Source organism: Erithacus rubecula (assembly GCF_903797595.1).
Source record: "Erithacus rubecula genome assembly, chromosome: 16".
NCBI classification, from domain to species: Eukaryota; Metazoa; Chordata; class Aves; order Passeriformes; family Muscicapidae; genus Erithacus; species Erithacus rubecula.
This window is the reverse complement of record NC_136668.1, coordinates 7,793,495-7,811,146: the sequence shown is the minus strand read 5'-3', so window position 1 is coordinate 7,811,146 and position 17,652 is coordinate 7,793,495. Positions and strand designations below refer to the sequence as shown.

At 44.0% G+C, this 17,652-nt stretch overlaps 2 protein-coding genes across 4 annotated transcripts in view; both read right to left on the bottom strand.

Moving 5' to 3' along the window:
• FNIP1 (folliculin interacting protein 1) overlaps positions 1-17,652 on the bottom strand; it is a 419,816-nt gene that overhangs the window by 217,491 nt on the left and 184,673 nt on the right. The window lies entirely within an intron of this gene.
• The window catches only part of RAPGEF6 (Rap guanine nucleotide exchange factor 6), a gene marked incomplete at its 3' end in the record, with an annotated part of 117,353 nt that continues 107,374 nt past the window's right edge, over positions 7,674-17,652 (bottom strand). The window contains exons 29-31 of one of the 2 annotated variants that reach the window (XM_079320080.1): positions 17,016-17,527; positions 13,911-14,195; positions 7,674-12,273 (exon numbers count right to left, since the gene is read on the bottom strand). In XM_079320080.1, coding sequence (XP_079176206.1) covers positions 12,248-12,273; positions 13,911-14,195; positions 17,016-17,527 — 823 coding nt within the window. The remainder of the gene's footprint in view (positions 12,274-13,910; positions 14,196-17,015; positions 17,528-17,652) is intronic. The other variant, XM_079320081.1, reaches the window with a different exon arrangement.

Sequence of the window (17,652 nt, the reverse complement as noted above, 5' to 3'; positions counted from 1 at the left end):
TCCCTTTTTATGAAGGCTTTTATTGTGCTGTTTCTTCAGGCATCAGGGTTAGTTTGGCCTTTTGGTCAAGTGTTTTCTTATTCCTTTTACATGGATAAGCCCATACAGGGAGTTTCCTCTGACCTTATGAGTAGCTTAGCAATCATCTTGGATTTTATTTAGGCTTTGAAAGTGAGCAAGTGTGTTTGCACAGACTTCACTGAGATTCAGAGCCAACTTCCAAAATGTTTTTCCTATAAAGACTCTAATGACATTGTGCTGGTTTTACTACTGCTACACTAAACCTTCTCAGAAGTGACACCAGACTTTTCTGTCTGTAATGACTGTCATCTGCCAGCTCTACTCAATGCCTGATTATCTTGCTTAACTTTTACTTCCCAGCAATTAGAAAAAGCAATATTAAAATTTCTCCCTAGGCATTTGCTTCCAAAAGACAAAAATTTGATGCATTAAAACAACTAGTAGCTTTTAAAAGAACAGAAATCAGAGTAACTAAAATGCAAAAGGAAGGAGAGGAACTCTAGGCTGCAACAAAAATTTAACCATTCCAGGTACAACAGTTGCATTTGTTCTTTGGAGAGAATATGTTCAGAATTTATATTTCTTTAAATATCTTTCAGAAGAGGCAGCATTTAAGAACCAGCTATACTGGATTAAATGCAAGACCTGGAATAAAAGCATGAAGAACACCCCTGTAAACTCCACATGAGCTTTGTGCCACAGGATCTTTGCACTTGACTCACCACGCATATGGATTTCAGGAACAGAAGCAAAAAAATGTGTTGAGAGATGAAAAAAGTCCCAAATAGAGATTAAACAGTATTCTATTGCATAGCAAATGTTATCAGCATAAGTAGAAAATGAGTTTCCTGTGGATCCTGGCCATAAGGCAAACAGATGCCCCGCTGCTCACAACAAATACTGCAATGTACAAGGATTGCATCCTCTATCCAGGAGTTCTTCCTCTGGGAGTTTAGAAACCTCAATTCATATTGGCCTGGAAGTGTCCCTGCTCATGGGAACATGGGAGCTGGTTGGAACTTGGTGATCTGTAAGGTCCCTTCCAACCCAAACCTGTCCTTCCTCCAGCTGCTGGATGGGCAAAGTGACCAGATATGTCACTTGTTGGAAATTGGTCTCGGCTCCCATGTCCATTCCCCAGGACAGGGCAAGTCCAAGTGTTCAGCATTTCCTTTTCACCTTTCAAAGAGGCCACACATTCTTCCACAGCACTTTATATTCATGCTTACAGCCCTGACAGAGTGATGGAGCTCTGCAATTCAGGCCCTGGTGTTCTTCGATCCCTTGCAATACACAAAACAGTGGTGTCGGCCTTAATGCTGTTTCCAAGCCCTCGAGCTGTCACTGAGTTATTGATCTGAGGAATCCAAGCTGGCCACACATCATTTGCCCAGTGAAAAGCCTGGCTGGCTATTGACACTCCCTACAGGCAGTCCTGGCAGCCAGCAGTGACAGAGTGGGAACCCAACCCACAGCTAAAGCCAGAGACAGCACCACAGGCAGACCTGGGTTAACTGCAGGGGTGTCCCCTGCAGTGACTTGGCTTGTTTGACAGGACTAGATGAAACAAATAATGACACCTCCAAGTCATTTGTGTTTGCATTACTTGTGTAATCACCTGGTGCCAAACAACTGGCACACAAACCACAGCACTGAACTTCTTCATCTGCCAGTTCAGCCATCTGTGAAATAACAATTCAGATTTTAAAATATTAACCCAGCACATTCTACTCCTCCCCACCTTTGCTAGTCAGCAGTGGGTTCTCCAGCAGTGTCACTGCCCCTTGTGGATCAGCATGGTGCCACACAGCATTCCCTTTGCCTGGAATAATAAATCCTGCAAATAAAACACACCCCACAGCTCCAGGGCTGTGCTGCACATTTAATGCCCCATAAGGGTCCAGGTCACACCTTCCAGGGTGACATTCATGCATTCAAACAACCCAAGGCACCCAAGAGCAGGTACTAATGCTGCCCTCTCTCTTCCCAGGGCTCTCATCAGCACAGGACAGCTCCCTCTGGCCACAGGTGACATTTCCATGGGGTAGGAAAGGGCACAGGTAACAGAAGCATCAGCTACTGAATTTCTTGGTTCATATTTACCCTAGGCTGGAGGAGAAGAGCCATGACTGAATTGAGTGTTTTTAATTGGTAAGTTCCAACTGACCATGTTTCTGCACCTCTGAAAACCCCACTGAAGGCCTGTTTATTAAACTGTATAATTTCCTGACAATTAAGTTACTTTTAATAACTGCTTCAGTCAGGAAGGTCTCTACACATAGCAAAGGTTTTACAGCAAAGTCAGGAGATGAGGCACCATCCTCCTCATCCTACTGTGAGAAGATCTGCAATGGAACAGCCTCCTCCAGGGATAAGACAGCAGGAATCCAACAGCTTCCCCAGCTTCTGCTGCTGATTTCATTTTTAAAACCTTCCTTTGCTGATGAAACAAGGTACTTGAACACCAGATTTCTCCCACCCATTAGTGGCAGCGTTGTTCAATTGAGCCAGGGCAGAGGTGTGTCCCTGGTAATGGACACCACCAAGGGAGGCCAAGTAGGATCACAGGTTCACATCACACACTGCTTTTGCATGTCCTTAGTTATTTATTTGTTTATCTCAATGTGAAACATTTAAAAACCATACAGTCTTGTTTAGATGTCACACCTCCAATTACATTTAATTAGTACTGCTGTAAAATGGGTGGTGACTGCTACTAAATTTAATTACTTCCCTCTGCAGACAGTGAAGGCAAATGGCCAAGGTGTCTCCCAGGCTAGTTGATAAGAGGCACAGTCAGCACAGCCACATGATGATGCAGGTGAGGGAAAGGATCCCATGGGAGATGACAAGCTGGGCAGGGAGCACAAAGCCTGCCCAGGCACCACAGCCTGGCACAAAGCTGCAGTGGCAAGAAGGGTTCCCAGCATCCCAACATGAGACAGCTGGGAAAAAACAACAAATCCACCTGAACACCACCCAAGAGGAGCTGGGGGTGCTGCTGCTCCCCAAAAGCTCTGAAACCTTTTTCCCTGCAGGAGCAGCCTGGGAAACCCACACTGGATGGCACCTGCACAGCACCTCCCATATAGAGCTCATAAAATTCACCTTATTCTACCCATTGCCATGGGCAGGGACACCTGCCACAATCCCAGATTGTTCCAAGCCCTGTCCAACCTGGCTTTGGACACTTCCAGGGATGGGGCAGCCACAGCTTCTCTGGGCACCCTGTGCCAGGGCCTCACCACTCTCACAAGCAAGAATTCCTTCCTAATACCAGGTCCTTCATCACTCCTTTTGTCCTTGAAGCAGAAGCCTACCATGAGACATTCCCCTCTACCAGCTTCACTGCTAACACTGGAAATCACATGAGAGAAAGGAGAGGAACCATCACATTGCAGCCAAGCATTAGTGCTGCATTTACCCAAAACCACAATACACTGAATTGAAGACAAGGTGTGCTCACAATCCTGGGCAAGCAGGCCATGAAAACCTTCATCAACCCCTGATATCCTGGCAGAGTTTTTCCTAAGCAAAACACTGTCACCTTCCTGCAAGGGCCATCTCCCAGCTGGAGTTCTGCTGCTCCAAACACACCCAGGATCATCCTTCTGTGGAGCTGTTCAAGCCAGGTCGTGTTTACATAAATGAGTTTGAATTTATAATAAACTTGATGGTGCCTAACTGATAGATATAAAAATAAGCCAGTTATGTGACACTCTGCTCTGATCCTAAAACAGATGTTTGAGCATAAAAAAATATGTTGTGAGCTTTGAAATTGCATATACAATTACAACCTTCATCTTTATTGCTACTCCTAAGTGCTAGATGCAACTATATCTACATTGGAACTTCAATTATTACCATATTTCTCCCTCTTTTCCAAACCAAGACTGACTTGCAGCACTGTGACACTGGTAATTATCCTCCTCCTCTCACAAGTTCAGGGGAATGAACAGAAATCTTTGTGGAGCCCATTTAACATTCATCTTGTACAAACAACTTGGTTCTCCCTTCATTTCCAGGAGTGTTGACTCTCTCAGACAAGTAAAAGTCTTCAGGGCAGTACCTTGGGGAAAGACACTGTGTTTTTCTGTTGATGAGCTGTGGGGATTCAGGGAATTCAGCATCAGGAGCCAGTAGCTCAGTGCTGATGAGAGCCAGGGGCAGGTTAAATCAATATGGGTCTTCATTTCCTTCACACTGTTTTTTGGGGGTTTTTTTAAGAATTCTTTTTATAGTTTGTGTTTTCAAAGTTTTTGTAGCAGCAAGAAGTGCTTTACAGACCCTCCCCCCGACCCTCAAATGTCATCAGCTCATGTCTTCACGTGCCTCCAGGATCTGGATCTTCAGAAAAACTAAAAATACTGGAAATTCTGGGTCAAACCACAAGAGCTGATGCCACAGCCTGAAAGCACATAGCACAAACACCACAGACTTGAAGTGCTCCTCCTGAATTAAGGCTGGATGAGGAGAAATTTATTTACTCCATCCTCAAAAGCGCAGGAAGTCAACCTTCAACAAGAAGTCAACAAGAAAGGTGCAGAGACAGGTTTTAGTCCTCCTGGTGCTCAAACATGGTCTCTCCAACACATTGTACCTGCTTAATAAATGATGAGTGGCTGACAGCACTGACTGACCCTGCCTGCAGAGCCCTCCTGGTGAGTCCCCAGGTGGTGGGGACACCTCAGGCTGTGACCCTGCTGCTGCCAGAGCAGTTCTTGCCTTCTTCCTCACAGCAAAAAGAAATCCTGTTTCCAGCAGGCAGCATCTGCTGGGCCAGCAATCTTCTGTGCAGGGAGAGAGAATTCATCTCTCTTTTAATATTTACTTTGGAGGGGCAATTCTCAACTTTGCCATGAGCAAATAACACTACTGCAGTATAACAAGCAATTGTTACCTCTTCCCAGTAAAATCCAATTGATACTGACTCTCCAGCAGAAAATCAGAACAAGCCTTGGCTGAGTGTCCCCAGGAAATACATTCAAGTTTAGGTCAGCAGCTCCATGATGCACTCAGTGCAGCTTCAGAAGCCCTTGAGGACAGGGAATATGAACTCCATCAAAGCAAGAAGCTTCCACCACTCCAACAGCACCAGGTCTAACCCAAATGCTTGGACATGGAATGTGAGGATGGAAGGTAATGCTACACATAGTATGCTGGGTTTCCACCACCTAAAAAGAGAAGGTGAAAGAGAAAATCCAAGTAACTCATTAAGTGGATTGCTCACTAATGAGACTGCTTATCCTCCATTTGGTTTTACACAAGGAATTGCTGGCTGCAGACAGACCATCCTGGCACCACACCTCCAACACAATCTGAGAGCTGCTTGCTGCCTTCCCACACTGTCCTGCCAGCTGCTGATGCTTCTGCCATGGGAAAAAATACTCCAGCCTCCCTCTGGCACAGTGGATGGAGAGCAGTGAAGAGGACAAGGCTTCCCCAAGGCAGGATAACTATCATGGATGAAAAGGGATCATCCAGGCACGTAAAGGAGAAATTGGGGACCAGGCACCAGACAGCCCTGGAAAGTTCTAAATGGAAAATGACCTGCTAAGACTGAGATCCTCCTGCACTGCACAGCTCCACATTGTCCCTGCAGACACTGCCAAGGGTCCAGCACAGCCCAGGAATGGAGAGCACCAGGGCAATGTCCCCAGTGCCACCCCCAGGGTGCTGAGCATCACAGCCACAGCATGCACAGCCCCTGCACAGCCTGCATGGCTGATAGTGCAGGGTTAAAATGTTAATAAACACATGGGAATTGTATACAACAGATTCAGGGGGTGGAAAGAAAGGCTGGGTCTGGTAGGGCTGGGAAAGGAAACTAGGCCCTGGGAACAAATGTTGAGCTTTGTCTTTATTAGATCATGTGAAACTGCACCTGCATAATTATCATAAGATAAAAAATATGATTGCTAAATGTAATGATTGTTTGGTAATTTAATCTGATTATTGTTTAATTGTAATAAGAATCATGAGAAACTATGTGATCGTAACAAGAATAATGAGAAAGGATGTTTGGGGTCCTGATGAAAATTACAAGAATACATCTTGGATAAGATCAATGTATGCAATAGAACAATATGGGTTTAATAATTAATTTATAGTTATGTAATGAAAAGGGTATAAAAACATGTCCATCTCGAATCCATGTCAGAGTCAGATTTGGGTTTGTGCCCCTAATTCTCAGAGCTCTTCAATAAAAGCACCTGCATATAGTCACCCTGTGATTGTGTGTTTCTACACTAACACAGGCACTCACAAAAACAGAGGCAATGCTGGCCTCTTGTGGCAGCTCTGCTCCTCTTCCTTCTGTAAAAAAGGGAAGTTTTCAGAAGTTTAACAACAACAACAACAAAAAAAAAAATTAAAAAAAAAAAAACCAACCCCCCAAAAAAAAAAGAAAATTAAAAACCTTACCACCTCCCAGAAACCGCTGAAATTCAACGATTCCCAGGAACAAAACCAGGCTGGTTTTGAACAAGATTCTGAGAACAAGGTGGGGCTTACCAGGGCTCTGATTGATCAACCTGACTGGTGAAGGCATCCTTGCCCATGGCAGAAATTTTTAAGTGGGTGAAGTCCCTTTCCACCCAAACGATTCTGTGATTCTAAGACTGAAAAGTCCCACTGGGATGAGTAAAATGGTGAAAATACAAGTCAACTCTAATCTGACTGCAGCAGAGGTGCAGCCAAATCCCCATGTACTGCACAGGGAAAGGGGCTGCACAGGCAGGAAGGCAGGAAAATGCCATTTGCACTGGGGGAGCAAAGGACAAGAAGTTGTAGACTGCTTGCCAGCAAAACAACCATTACACAAGTGTCCTGTCCGTGAAAAAAAAAGTCCTTTCCCATAAAGTTCCCACATAGCTTTTGCATTACCAGAACAGGAGGGAAAGTGCAGTGAGAAGTGGCCATGGCAGCCAGGGCAGGGAGGCCAGCACAGCTCCTGCTGCCCCTGCCCATCTCTCCTTCAGCATCCCTGAGGTGTGAAGATAAGTGAGGGGGTGGAAAGGGCAGTTTTCAGCTCTGGGCCAGCACACTGTTCCATCTGTGTGCTGCACAGGGCCTGGAGGCACCACAGGCTGCCCAGGGCCCCTGAGCTCAGGCACAGCCACAGCACCCGGGGGAGATCACACAATTACAGAATGGTTTGGGTTTGGGTGGGGAGGACCTTTCAAGGTCACCTAGTCCAACACCCCAACCCTGAACACCTTCCACTGTCCCAGGCTGCTCCAACCTGGCCCTAAACAGCTCCATGGATGGGGCAGCCACAGCTGCTCTGGGCAACTGTGCCAGGGCATCACCTTGACACAGGCAACAATTTCTTCCTAAAATCAAGAACAATCATTGACAGTAAAGCCATTCCCCTTTGTCCAGAGTCCCTCTCCAGCTCTCTTGGAGCCCTTTCAGACACAGAGAGGGGCTCTCAGGTCTCCACAGATCCTTCTCCTGTCTCCTTTTCAGAGAACAGGAGCTCCAGCCCTCTCACCACGTGTCTGTCCTCACTGTGAAGACACAACATCACTCAGTGGTGGCTCCTCTTTGATCCCAGGATCATCATCACTCCCACCAGGCTCTCCCCAGCTCTGTACCACCTCAGCTCCATCCTCCAATGCTGCCAGAAAACAGCTGCTGAAAACAATTAATACATGTTGATTGTTTATTGATTCCAACATATTAATAGATTGGATAATAAACAGTACTTTTAAACATTCTCTTAACCAAAAATATAACAAATATTTACAATCACTCAGTAAAAATACAAAAAGCATACAGAGGCACTGTCTTTCTAAAAGACATAAGTGTAAGAGGTATAAAAAAATAGGAGACAAACATTGCTTGTTACAGAATACTTTACAATCACTGACTTGTGCAGTACAATTGCTATTGGAATATTATTACATCTGTGCAGTTTTGCCAATATGCTCACATATTTAGAATTTAATTAATACCAAGCTAAACTGCATTCCAGGTATATCAGAAATAAAGATAAAACAATAAAAAGCACAACTGAAGCAAAAGCTGGGTTGGGAATTCAAGATAGATTACCCCCTATACAAGCATTCTAAAATATAACGGGTAAAGCTTTTCTAAAGAGAGAGTATCCCTTTTTTCTTCTCTTTTTGCAAAGGCAGTGTTAAGTGTATCCTTCAAAAATTCTAATGTTTTATAAAAACTTAAATGATAGGGTTGTATTTCCACTGTTGCCTGCAGTAAAATTACTCAGAACATCACAAAAGAGGTTTTGGAACACCCCAAAGGCCCCTCTGCAAGTGGCATCACTGGTGTGTTCAGCCCCTGGGGACACCCTCTGCCTCCAGCAGGTTCAGACAGCCCCCAGAGCATCCCACCCCAAACAATGGCTCTGACCAGCTCCCAGGGAAGCATCACCCACCTGGCACCACAGAATCTGCTGAGCTGAAAGGGACCTGTCAGGATCATCGAGTCCAACCCCTGGCCCTGCACAGCACCATTCCCAGCCACCCCACCCTGTGTCTGAGAGCACTGGCAAACTCTCCTGGAGCTCTGGCAGCCCTGGGCTGTGACCATTCCCCTGGGGAGCTGCTCAGTGCCAGCACTCTCTGGCTGGAATACCTTTTCCTAACACTCAACCTCCCCTGACACAGCTTCAGGCTATTCCCTCCTGACCTGTCCCTGGTCATGAGAGAAGAGATCAGTGCTGCCCCTCAGGAGGATGCTGCAGATTGCAAAGAGGTCTCTCTCCCCTCAGTCTCCTTTTCTCCAGGCTGAACAGACCAAGTGCCCTCAGCCATTTCTCATAAGGCTTCCCCCCTCCAGACCCTTCCCCATCCTCGTGGCCTCCTTTGGATGCTCTCTAATAGCTTCATGTCTTTTTCATGTCATGATGCCCAAAAATCACACACAGGACTCAAGGTGAGGTCATACCTACAAACTTATCTGAGTACAGGCAAAAGGAAGGAGCCAGGAAAGCCCCACACTGTCCACTGCTGGCAAACACTCAAAACCTGTCCACACTGCAAAACCATGAACTGCAAACATCCACAGCCATTGTCTTTCCATTCTTTTGTGTACTTGGGAGATGAACATGATGCTCAGAGGCCCAGTGATCTCCTTTTCCCCTTTCTGAAACTGGAGAAGCCAATTCAATTTTACCAAACTACACTGCTTTCTCAGGAATTATTTGGAAATTTAAGATTTATAACAGAACACTGTGTGCTTAAATCATAGAAATCTGAAATGCACCTTTCACCAACAAGTCAGGAGCAAACTACAAGCAGCAAGTGTGCAAACCCAGGTATGGCAGTGGAAGAACATGGCATGAGGCACCTGAACTGTTTATCAGCATCAGAGCCCAAGTTAGAAGAACCTAGCAGAGGTATAAAGTCAGGGATCTGTGGTCCAGAAGACATCACTTCAACAAAGCAATGTACAACAGGTACTAGCCACCATATTGCTTCTGTCTGCATTACAAAAAAAGGGATAATGTCTCTTCAAACCCACACCAGACACTCTACATTTGGCTATTGGCCCCAATCAATGTGATCGGTTGAGTTAAAAACAAACAAACAAAAACCCCAGCAAGGAGCAGCAGAGAAGCCACACTGCAAGGCAGGAGTAGCAGGAGCAGTTCATCTGTCCATAGTTCATGTATGATTTATGTACACCAGCTGTGTTGGCTATTAAAAAATACTGTTAGTGAGACTTTCACTCATTCCAGAACTTTTCAGTGTTGGCCAATCCCTGTGGAACACACAGATCCTGTCAATGTGCAAACACCATCAAACACCATGTTTCCATGGGTGACTTATTCAGCTGCTCTTGCTGACTGCCAGAAAGCCCTGACCCTGTTCCCCACAGGGGTTCCCTGCATCCTCAAAGGCAGCACTATTGGTTTTTGGGGTAAAAGGAAGCCACTTTAGTAAACCCCATCCCCTATGCTTCTGTTCAACAGGCTGGAATAAGCTGCAGCTCCCCCCCAAATCCAAGAACTGTATGGTTTCATTCACCTGGCACAATGCAGATGATTTCTGATGGAACTCAAAGCCTGCTGTTTCCATGTAGAAGTTAACAAGCAACTACAGGTGACAGAGGGATGGCAGGACCTGGATTTACATCCCACAGGAATATGAGTTCCAGAATTCTATTATCAATATTGCATGTGCTGAAAACACCTACTCTGCCCTGCATTGCTTTGAAACATTAATCTTTAGTCATTAAGACCTGTGCAAGTTCATTATACACATTAAGGCCTTGAGAAAGCAAAATGCATTTATTAAGCCATACCTCAAGTGGATTTTAATATATTTTTTGAACCATTTGCTTCTCTGATATTTGTGCCACAAATTCATAGAGCCAACCAGTGAGTTATAAATTAGGAATTCTCTTCCTCAACATCACTGTTCATTTACACCTTCCCAGTTCCTATCATGACAGGTACATTCCAGACAATGTTGAACCTGGCACTGCTCTGAAGGCAGACACAGGCTGGGTCATTCACATGCACCTGGCTGCATCAGCCCCTAGCTACTATGGAGAAAGCACATCAAAGGCTTTGGGTTGTTTTTGGTACTTGTGGCATTTTCCAAAAATGTATTCACCTTGCACCCCTGCACACATATAGGTAAAAAAAAAAAACCCATTAAAGCTCTTCACAACTATGGATATTGAAATCAGTTTTGAGGCACTGTAAAAATGACAAACATCATCTTTCTAGCTTAGGCTGTAAACATCACAACAAAGATTTACAATTAAATGTTTAAATACATATTCACACATTGATGTCTGATTTTAACACTACAATGGGGTGTCATGTATGGAAGGAAGGAAGGAAAGAAAGGAAAAAGAAAAGAACCTGCAGGCATTTCCAGTTCTACCCCTCTGCGCTCTGGCTGGCTAAAAGTAAAATCAAAGAAGCAATTCTTTTGATCATAGTTAAACTAGAGGATAAAGGGTTAATACTGGCTGGCTGTAAGTCAAAACTCTCACTGACATCAACATCAGGACTTTTAACTAGGATTTAAAAAATGGTTCGAGATCATCTGTATTTTCCTGATAAACACTACAGGGTTTTTTAAACCATCATAAAATTCATTATGTTCTTCTATAAGCACTGTATAATTTATTATTCAGTTTCACAAATATTATTGCGAAATACAGGTGATTTCTAGTTTTTTTTCCCAAAGATAACCTTTGCACGAAAACCTGTTGCAACTCTTGGAAAAGGCCAGGACATGTGAGATGATCTTAAAAACCCCAACACACAGCTGAGTTTTGAGTTTTAGAACATGCTCTGCATGTTGAACTCTGCAAAACCTGGTTAAAACTCTTTTGGGAAAGCTTCAGATCTCCCCAAATGCTCCCCATAAGCTACAGCTTCCACATTTCAAACATACTTAAACAGGGGAGGAGAGCACCAACTGTTGCCTTAGTTGGCTGGCAGCTAAAATAATTTCTAAAATTCTTGGACGGGAGGTTTCTGCTGTGTCCATGCAGGAGGGGAACAGCAGGAGTGCTGGCTTGACAGACACTGCTCTGCAGGGCACTGGGCTCTATTCATATTAAATCTAAACCCACTCTAAAATCTGTAAATTTCTGCACCCGTTTCTACTTTTCTGTGTTTATTTCGAGAGCACAACAGTTGACGTGTAGCTAATTTACTGTCACATTGACTAAACATTTATATTAGCCAACCAGAGCACTCCCAATGCACATAAAGGAAACTCCCATTTAAAAATATTAAATTAATAAATTATTTTCAGATACTTCAGCAACATCCTTTGCTTTTGCTGACATCTTGATATAATTTTTTCTTTTTTTTGAAGTTCATAAAATACACTCTCAGACTTATAACGGTCATGTAGAAAATAACAACAATGGAAACTACCAAAGGATTATATGGTATCATACAGAAAAATGCTCCCAAGTTTCAAGTGGTGGTGACAACTGGTCCTCCCCAATGCACCAAACTCGGTCCATCCCTGGGTACCCCTGCTGGTATCCAGGCAGTCAGCACATTCCTTGAACAGGATTTTCTATTTCATAGGCAGAAATAGCTTCTTAGGTGGTGGTGGCAGAGTGAAGGAAGGTGTGAAGAGGTGATCCAACCCGTTCCCTCTGGTCTGTGCCAGAGGCAAGGTCTGAGGTCAGTAGCAGCAAGTCGTCAGCGGTGGCTAACAGAACCATGAGACCTTCTCCCACATGCTTGTGTTGTGAGTGGTTTGTATAAACAGCCCAAGGGTTAAACTGCTGATACTTGTTCATCTTCTGCAAAACAAGATAAAGAAACAGGCAGTTATTCCACCAGTCCCCCCCTCAGGCACACAGGGCACAGACCAGCACCCAGTGAGGTGGTAACAGTGAGTCTACGACAATTTCGTGTTTTCACTGCCTCTGTCATTATCACTACACATTCCATATCACCATTTATCAGATCCTCAGGAAATCACAGAATGGTTTGGGTTGGAAGGAACTCTTTAAAGCATCTCATTCCAACTCCATGCCATAGGCAGGGACACCATCCAGGTTTCTCCAAGCCCCATCCAGCCTGGACTTGTGCACTTCCAGAGATGGGGCATCCATAGCTTCTGCAGTCTAAGGTATGATGGTCACACCATAAAGACATATTGCAAAACAGAAAATCCTCCTAAAATTATCACCATGCAGCTCCCAGTATGCCAAAAGCTATGGATTTGGGAAAAAAGCCAGCAAATTTCCATGCAGTGGGCATTTTATCCCAAATAAAATTAGCCAAGCACTTAAAAAATAGTAAAATAGGTGCCTCTAAAGGTGTACAGTTAAATTTAACTTTGAAAACATTTGATTAAAAATGCTTGAAGCAATGACTCCCTTATTTTTACATCAAAAGCACAACAGAATTAATGCCAGGCAATTTTATGTTTACTGTAAGTTTGAACTACAGTACTAATATGTATGTTAACTACTACACATTTTAAAGGGCCAAGATACAATCCTTTTGCATCAGAAATTTTTTAAATCTAAACACAGGCTCATTTTGAATCAGACTGAAATGGAAGGAAATTATCACAACATTCTAATAAAAAAAGAGTTGACCAGCAAAAGGTACAGAAGATCACATTGGTACACAGAAATTAAAAGCAAACCAGCAGATAAACAATAAAGCAGAAATTCCCCTGACCTGAAGTTAGCTTTGACACAATATAAGAGCAGTCTTTATTGGAAAATCCTCCCACATTTTGGTCACCCCACAAATGCCATGCTTGGCAGCACTGGTTGTTGCCTCAAACAAGATCATGGAAAACAAACTGGAAGAGACACTGTCAGGCCAAGTTAGGCAGAGCACACAGGTTTCATCAAATGCACTCTCCAGAAGAACAGAAGTTCAGTATTATTTTGTTCAATATTTTGAAACTCAATCTCCAAAAATACTGCTGAGGCATTAGGCAGCTCAATGCCAGCACACTCAAATCCAAATCACTCATTTTAGACCATCAGCCTGATGCCAGCCAAACCACTGGGACACCAGTTAACCCAGGGAGGCTAGAGTTTTTCCACATGTAGCCTGTCAGTGTCCCACCACTGTTTGAGAGGGGACTAACTTTAAAGGAAAAAAAAAAATTACATGCTCTTAAGTGTCTCAGCTGTACTTTAGAGATCTTATATGTATATTTTTGTAAATTCATTTATTTCCATATACTTTGGTGCCAACATGCTTTTTCTAAGGGGAAGGCATTCTTCCTTGCTTTGAACATGTGCGTGCATGCACACAGCTCTGCATGGCACACACGTGCACACAGCCACACAAACACAACCGTGTATTTAGAGACTGAATCCTCTCTGTGTCTCGCAGGAGGACCCAAGAGAAAGGCAGCCATGGCTGTGAGTGCCCCCTGCAGCCCCACTCCCCAGCCCTGTTCACCTACCATCCTCGTCACTACCTGCGGCAGGCAGCTCTGCCGCTCTGGGGCTGGACGGGCCGTGCCGCGGAGGCGCCGGGTCACTACCGACAGCGGCTGCTGGAAGTCTAGAGAGGTCACTGTGCAGCATCTTTGACCTCTGCACTGCCACACTATAGTCTGGAGGTTTGAGGTGTGGGTGGTGGGGCGATCCTTCTTTTATGTCGGCTAAAGAAATCCCCATATATCCTGGAGGGGTGGGCGGTGGCTCCCTATACCTATCGTCCTTCTTAGGTGAGGTGACACAGTACACTGGGCACGAGAAATAAGCAATGGAAATGTTAAAGAAGAAAAAGAAAGGAAACAAAATGTTAAAAAATCATGAAATGTTACAATGGCAAAACAGAAACTGATAACAAAATGCAAATGCAGAAACACTGGTTATAACGACAGCAGCAGGTATTTATGCCTTCATTTCTGTTTTCTATTTATTTTAAGAAGTCAGAGTAGCAAGAGAATCCATGAACTCCTTAGGTGAGATGCCAACTGAGTGGAAAGAGGACTCTATGCTTGTCTGCATTCAGGCTGCAATTAACACCTTTTATTTCAGTCCCTGCTCCTGTGGCCCTGCTACACCAGCGGATGCTTTGGAGCTCTGGGGCAGCATGGAGAGCCAGCACAGCCAAGTCTGCTGCCACTGCTACAGGCTGGGAAACTGAAACAGAAGGAATTAAGGCAACCAGCCCAGAGTTACTTTGCACAGCATGCTGGTGTTTGACAGCAAGAACTGCTGGTTGACTTCCAACATCCATTTCATTGCCCAAAAGATGTCAGTCGCTTAACACAAATTCATTATAATAAAATATCACCAGATCAACTGATGTGTATAAAGACATGGTTATCCGGCTACGCCATAGGCAGAAAAAAAATAGCATCACTTAAAATTGATCCTAAGAGGCAGACTGTGCACTAAGCCTGCCTTAATTATTTCACATTTTCACAGAGTGAATAATGGCTTATCACACCCATACTTTTGATTTCTTACTTTTTTCCCCTTGGTTTTTGTTTGGTTTTCTTTCATACCCTTAATTATGTTCTCTGTTTACAGTGAGAAAAAACCAGGAACAGTTATTGGAACAGCCTTTGGAAGTGCTGCATTACACCTTGTGCAGTCATAAAAAGGCTAAAATCAATATTATTTATATGCCATGTCCACACCTCATAATTCATCTTCTTCCTTTCTGTCCTGTTCAGCAGTAGTTCAAGTCACAGAGGCTCTCAACCCAAAATTTAACTCTTCTTAGGTTGCCTTCCCCTCCTCCCACCCCAGGTCTGGGGCTTATGTGCATGTTAAATTGGGCTTTTTTTTCCATGGACGAGTTGCAACAGGAGAGTTTCAAAACCAGGGTAATTTTTAAAATCTCTTAGTTAAGTGAATTTGCATTCTTCCTGTGAATCCATTTTAAACAGGGATGAAAAAAAAATGGAGTATTTCTTATTGTGCTGTAGACTTGTGAGATTCCAGGTTTTGGTATCAGGAACACAAATTAATTCATACTTGATGGCCTCAGCTCATACCTGGGCTGACAGTAAAACAACTAAAATCAAATTCAGTCAGGGGTTTAGCAGATACACATGGGTACAGGCAGAGAATTATACTACTGAATTACAGGATTTATTTTCATTTAACTAGCACTGAATGAGGTCTCTGAAAAACCAGGGAAGTGAAGAGGATCTGCTCTTCCCTGGAAGGATGGGGAAGGGCTGAGTCCTCATCTCACCTTCATTCTTGGCTGGATTTTCAGGAGGAATGATGAGGGTGGGCATGTTCTCCTTCAAAGGAGAAAGATTCAAGCTCCCTAGAGCTAACCTTTATTCTACTAAGAACAATATGTGCCTTTGTCAAGTTCCAATTAATAGTATTTTACAAACAGTGAAATAAAGTGAAGATATCTTTGGCATACTGTGTGATGGTGAACAGCTAATGGATCTGCATTTGCAAACATATAACTAACTATATCCACCTGTATCAGATCTTCCCTGATATATACTCATGCCCTACTCCAGCACTGTGTGTTCCTCACAGCAACATGGTGCAGAATGGAAAAAAAATTAAAAGGAAGGTCAAGTGCTGTCAGCAAAGACAGCATGTACTGAACAGTGAATCTGCCATCTCCTAATACAGCTCAGGCACTCAGGAAAAGCTCTGAAAGGCTGCAAGGGCAGAGCACAGGCTCAACAATGTCCTGGGAGCAAATTTTCTGTAAGGCTCTACCAGGATTTCTTTTCCAAAGCCAAGAAGGAGGAACAGAATCCAAGACCTCCACCCTATATGCAATGTTTATTCAGGCAATTACCTTTGATAACCAACCCCTCCAGCAATCCAATTAGTAATTAAATTGCATTTCAGCTGCACCTTTGCCTCAGTCTTAGAAAGCTTTGCATTCCATGTTTTATCTTGCTACTAACCCAGTTCCTTTAATTTTGGCTACTGAACTCAGTAGGATGGGGAAGAACATATTGCTTGATAGAACTATGCATATTTCAGAGAACATTTTTCGTTTTTTCTCCTTTCATAAGCAGCCAAACTGCAGCTGTATAATCAAATAAATGGCATCTTAAAATAGCAAAGGCAGGAAAGGAATCTGCTTTGCCCTTGAGCTTTCAGAGCCCAAAGCCCTGTGGATGAAAGGTGCCTCAGCTCCAAAGCTGCAGGTGAGCTCCATACCACTCTGCAGTCGTGCTCTTCCCTCTGGGTTCTTGGGAAGTCTGTATTATAAGGAGTATGGGATCACTGACCATGTCAGAAGAACATCTACAATGATGAGTACATCTCCAAAAATCATTCAAAAAAGTGAAATAGCTTACTACAGAAAATAATTGGCATTTTCCTGAAGAGAGTTTTCCTGCAGACCCATGAAGTGATGGGGAAGTGCACTTGTTATCTTGAGATTCCTGATGCAAAAGAAGGTGGCTTGAAAACACACTTTGTAATGCTCTGATTACAACCACGTGTTAAGCTGAATTCAACATGCCAGGCAGCCCCAGACCCGTTGATGTCATTTCTTAACAACTTAGTATCAAAATGAGAAACAGACATAGCAGCTTCCATGAGCTGTTGGCTTGTCTTACCTATCAGGCCTTTTTCTGTACTCGAAGTAACAGTTTTGTAAGTTGTATCAGCGCCTGGTTTAGAGTCCAAACCCTCCATCTGCTCCCCCGTGGAGTTCTCCAGCCCCCGCCGCTTAATTGTCCCATAGTTTGTCTCGTAGGTGTCTGACAGGGAGCTGGAGGATGCCCAGCTCTGCCGAGACTGATCGAGCTCCACGCTGCCCTTCGACTGCCGGCTGCCCTTGGAAAAGGCTTCAGAGTACAAATAACCCTCCTCAGAGTAACAGTTTGTGGGATCCACTTCAGCTATGGGTCCATCTAGCTGGGTGTGACGGTAAGAACTGAGCAGATCCCAGCTCTTCTGGTTTGGGATGTTCTGGAAATTGTCATGAGAACTACTCGAGCATGAAGTCCAGCTTCCCCGGCCGCTGTCTGCTGCCTCCACTGTGATGTGCTCATGGCAGATCTCCTCGCTGCTCATGGAAGATGTGAATGCCATCCCTCTTATCAGAGCAGGCCTAGTGATGGACCAGCTACACGGGAAAACAACAGAAATTGGGAAAAAAACATTTGTAATATTTTACAGTAAGAAAACATACTCAGAGCCAACTCTGGGTTTGTGTCAGGTGAGCAGCAAGCTCAAGGAAGAGGGAACACT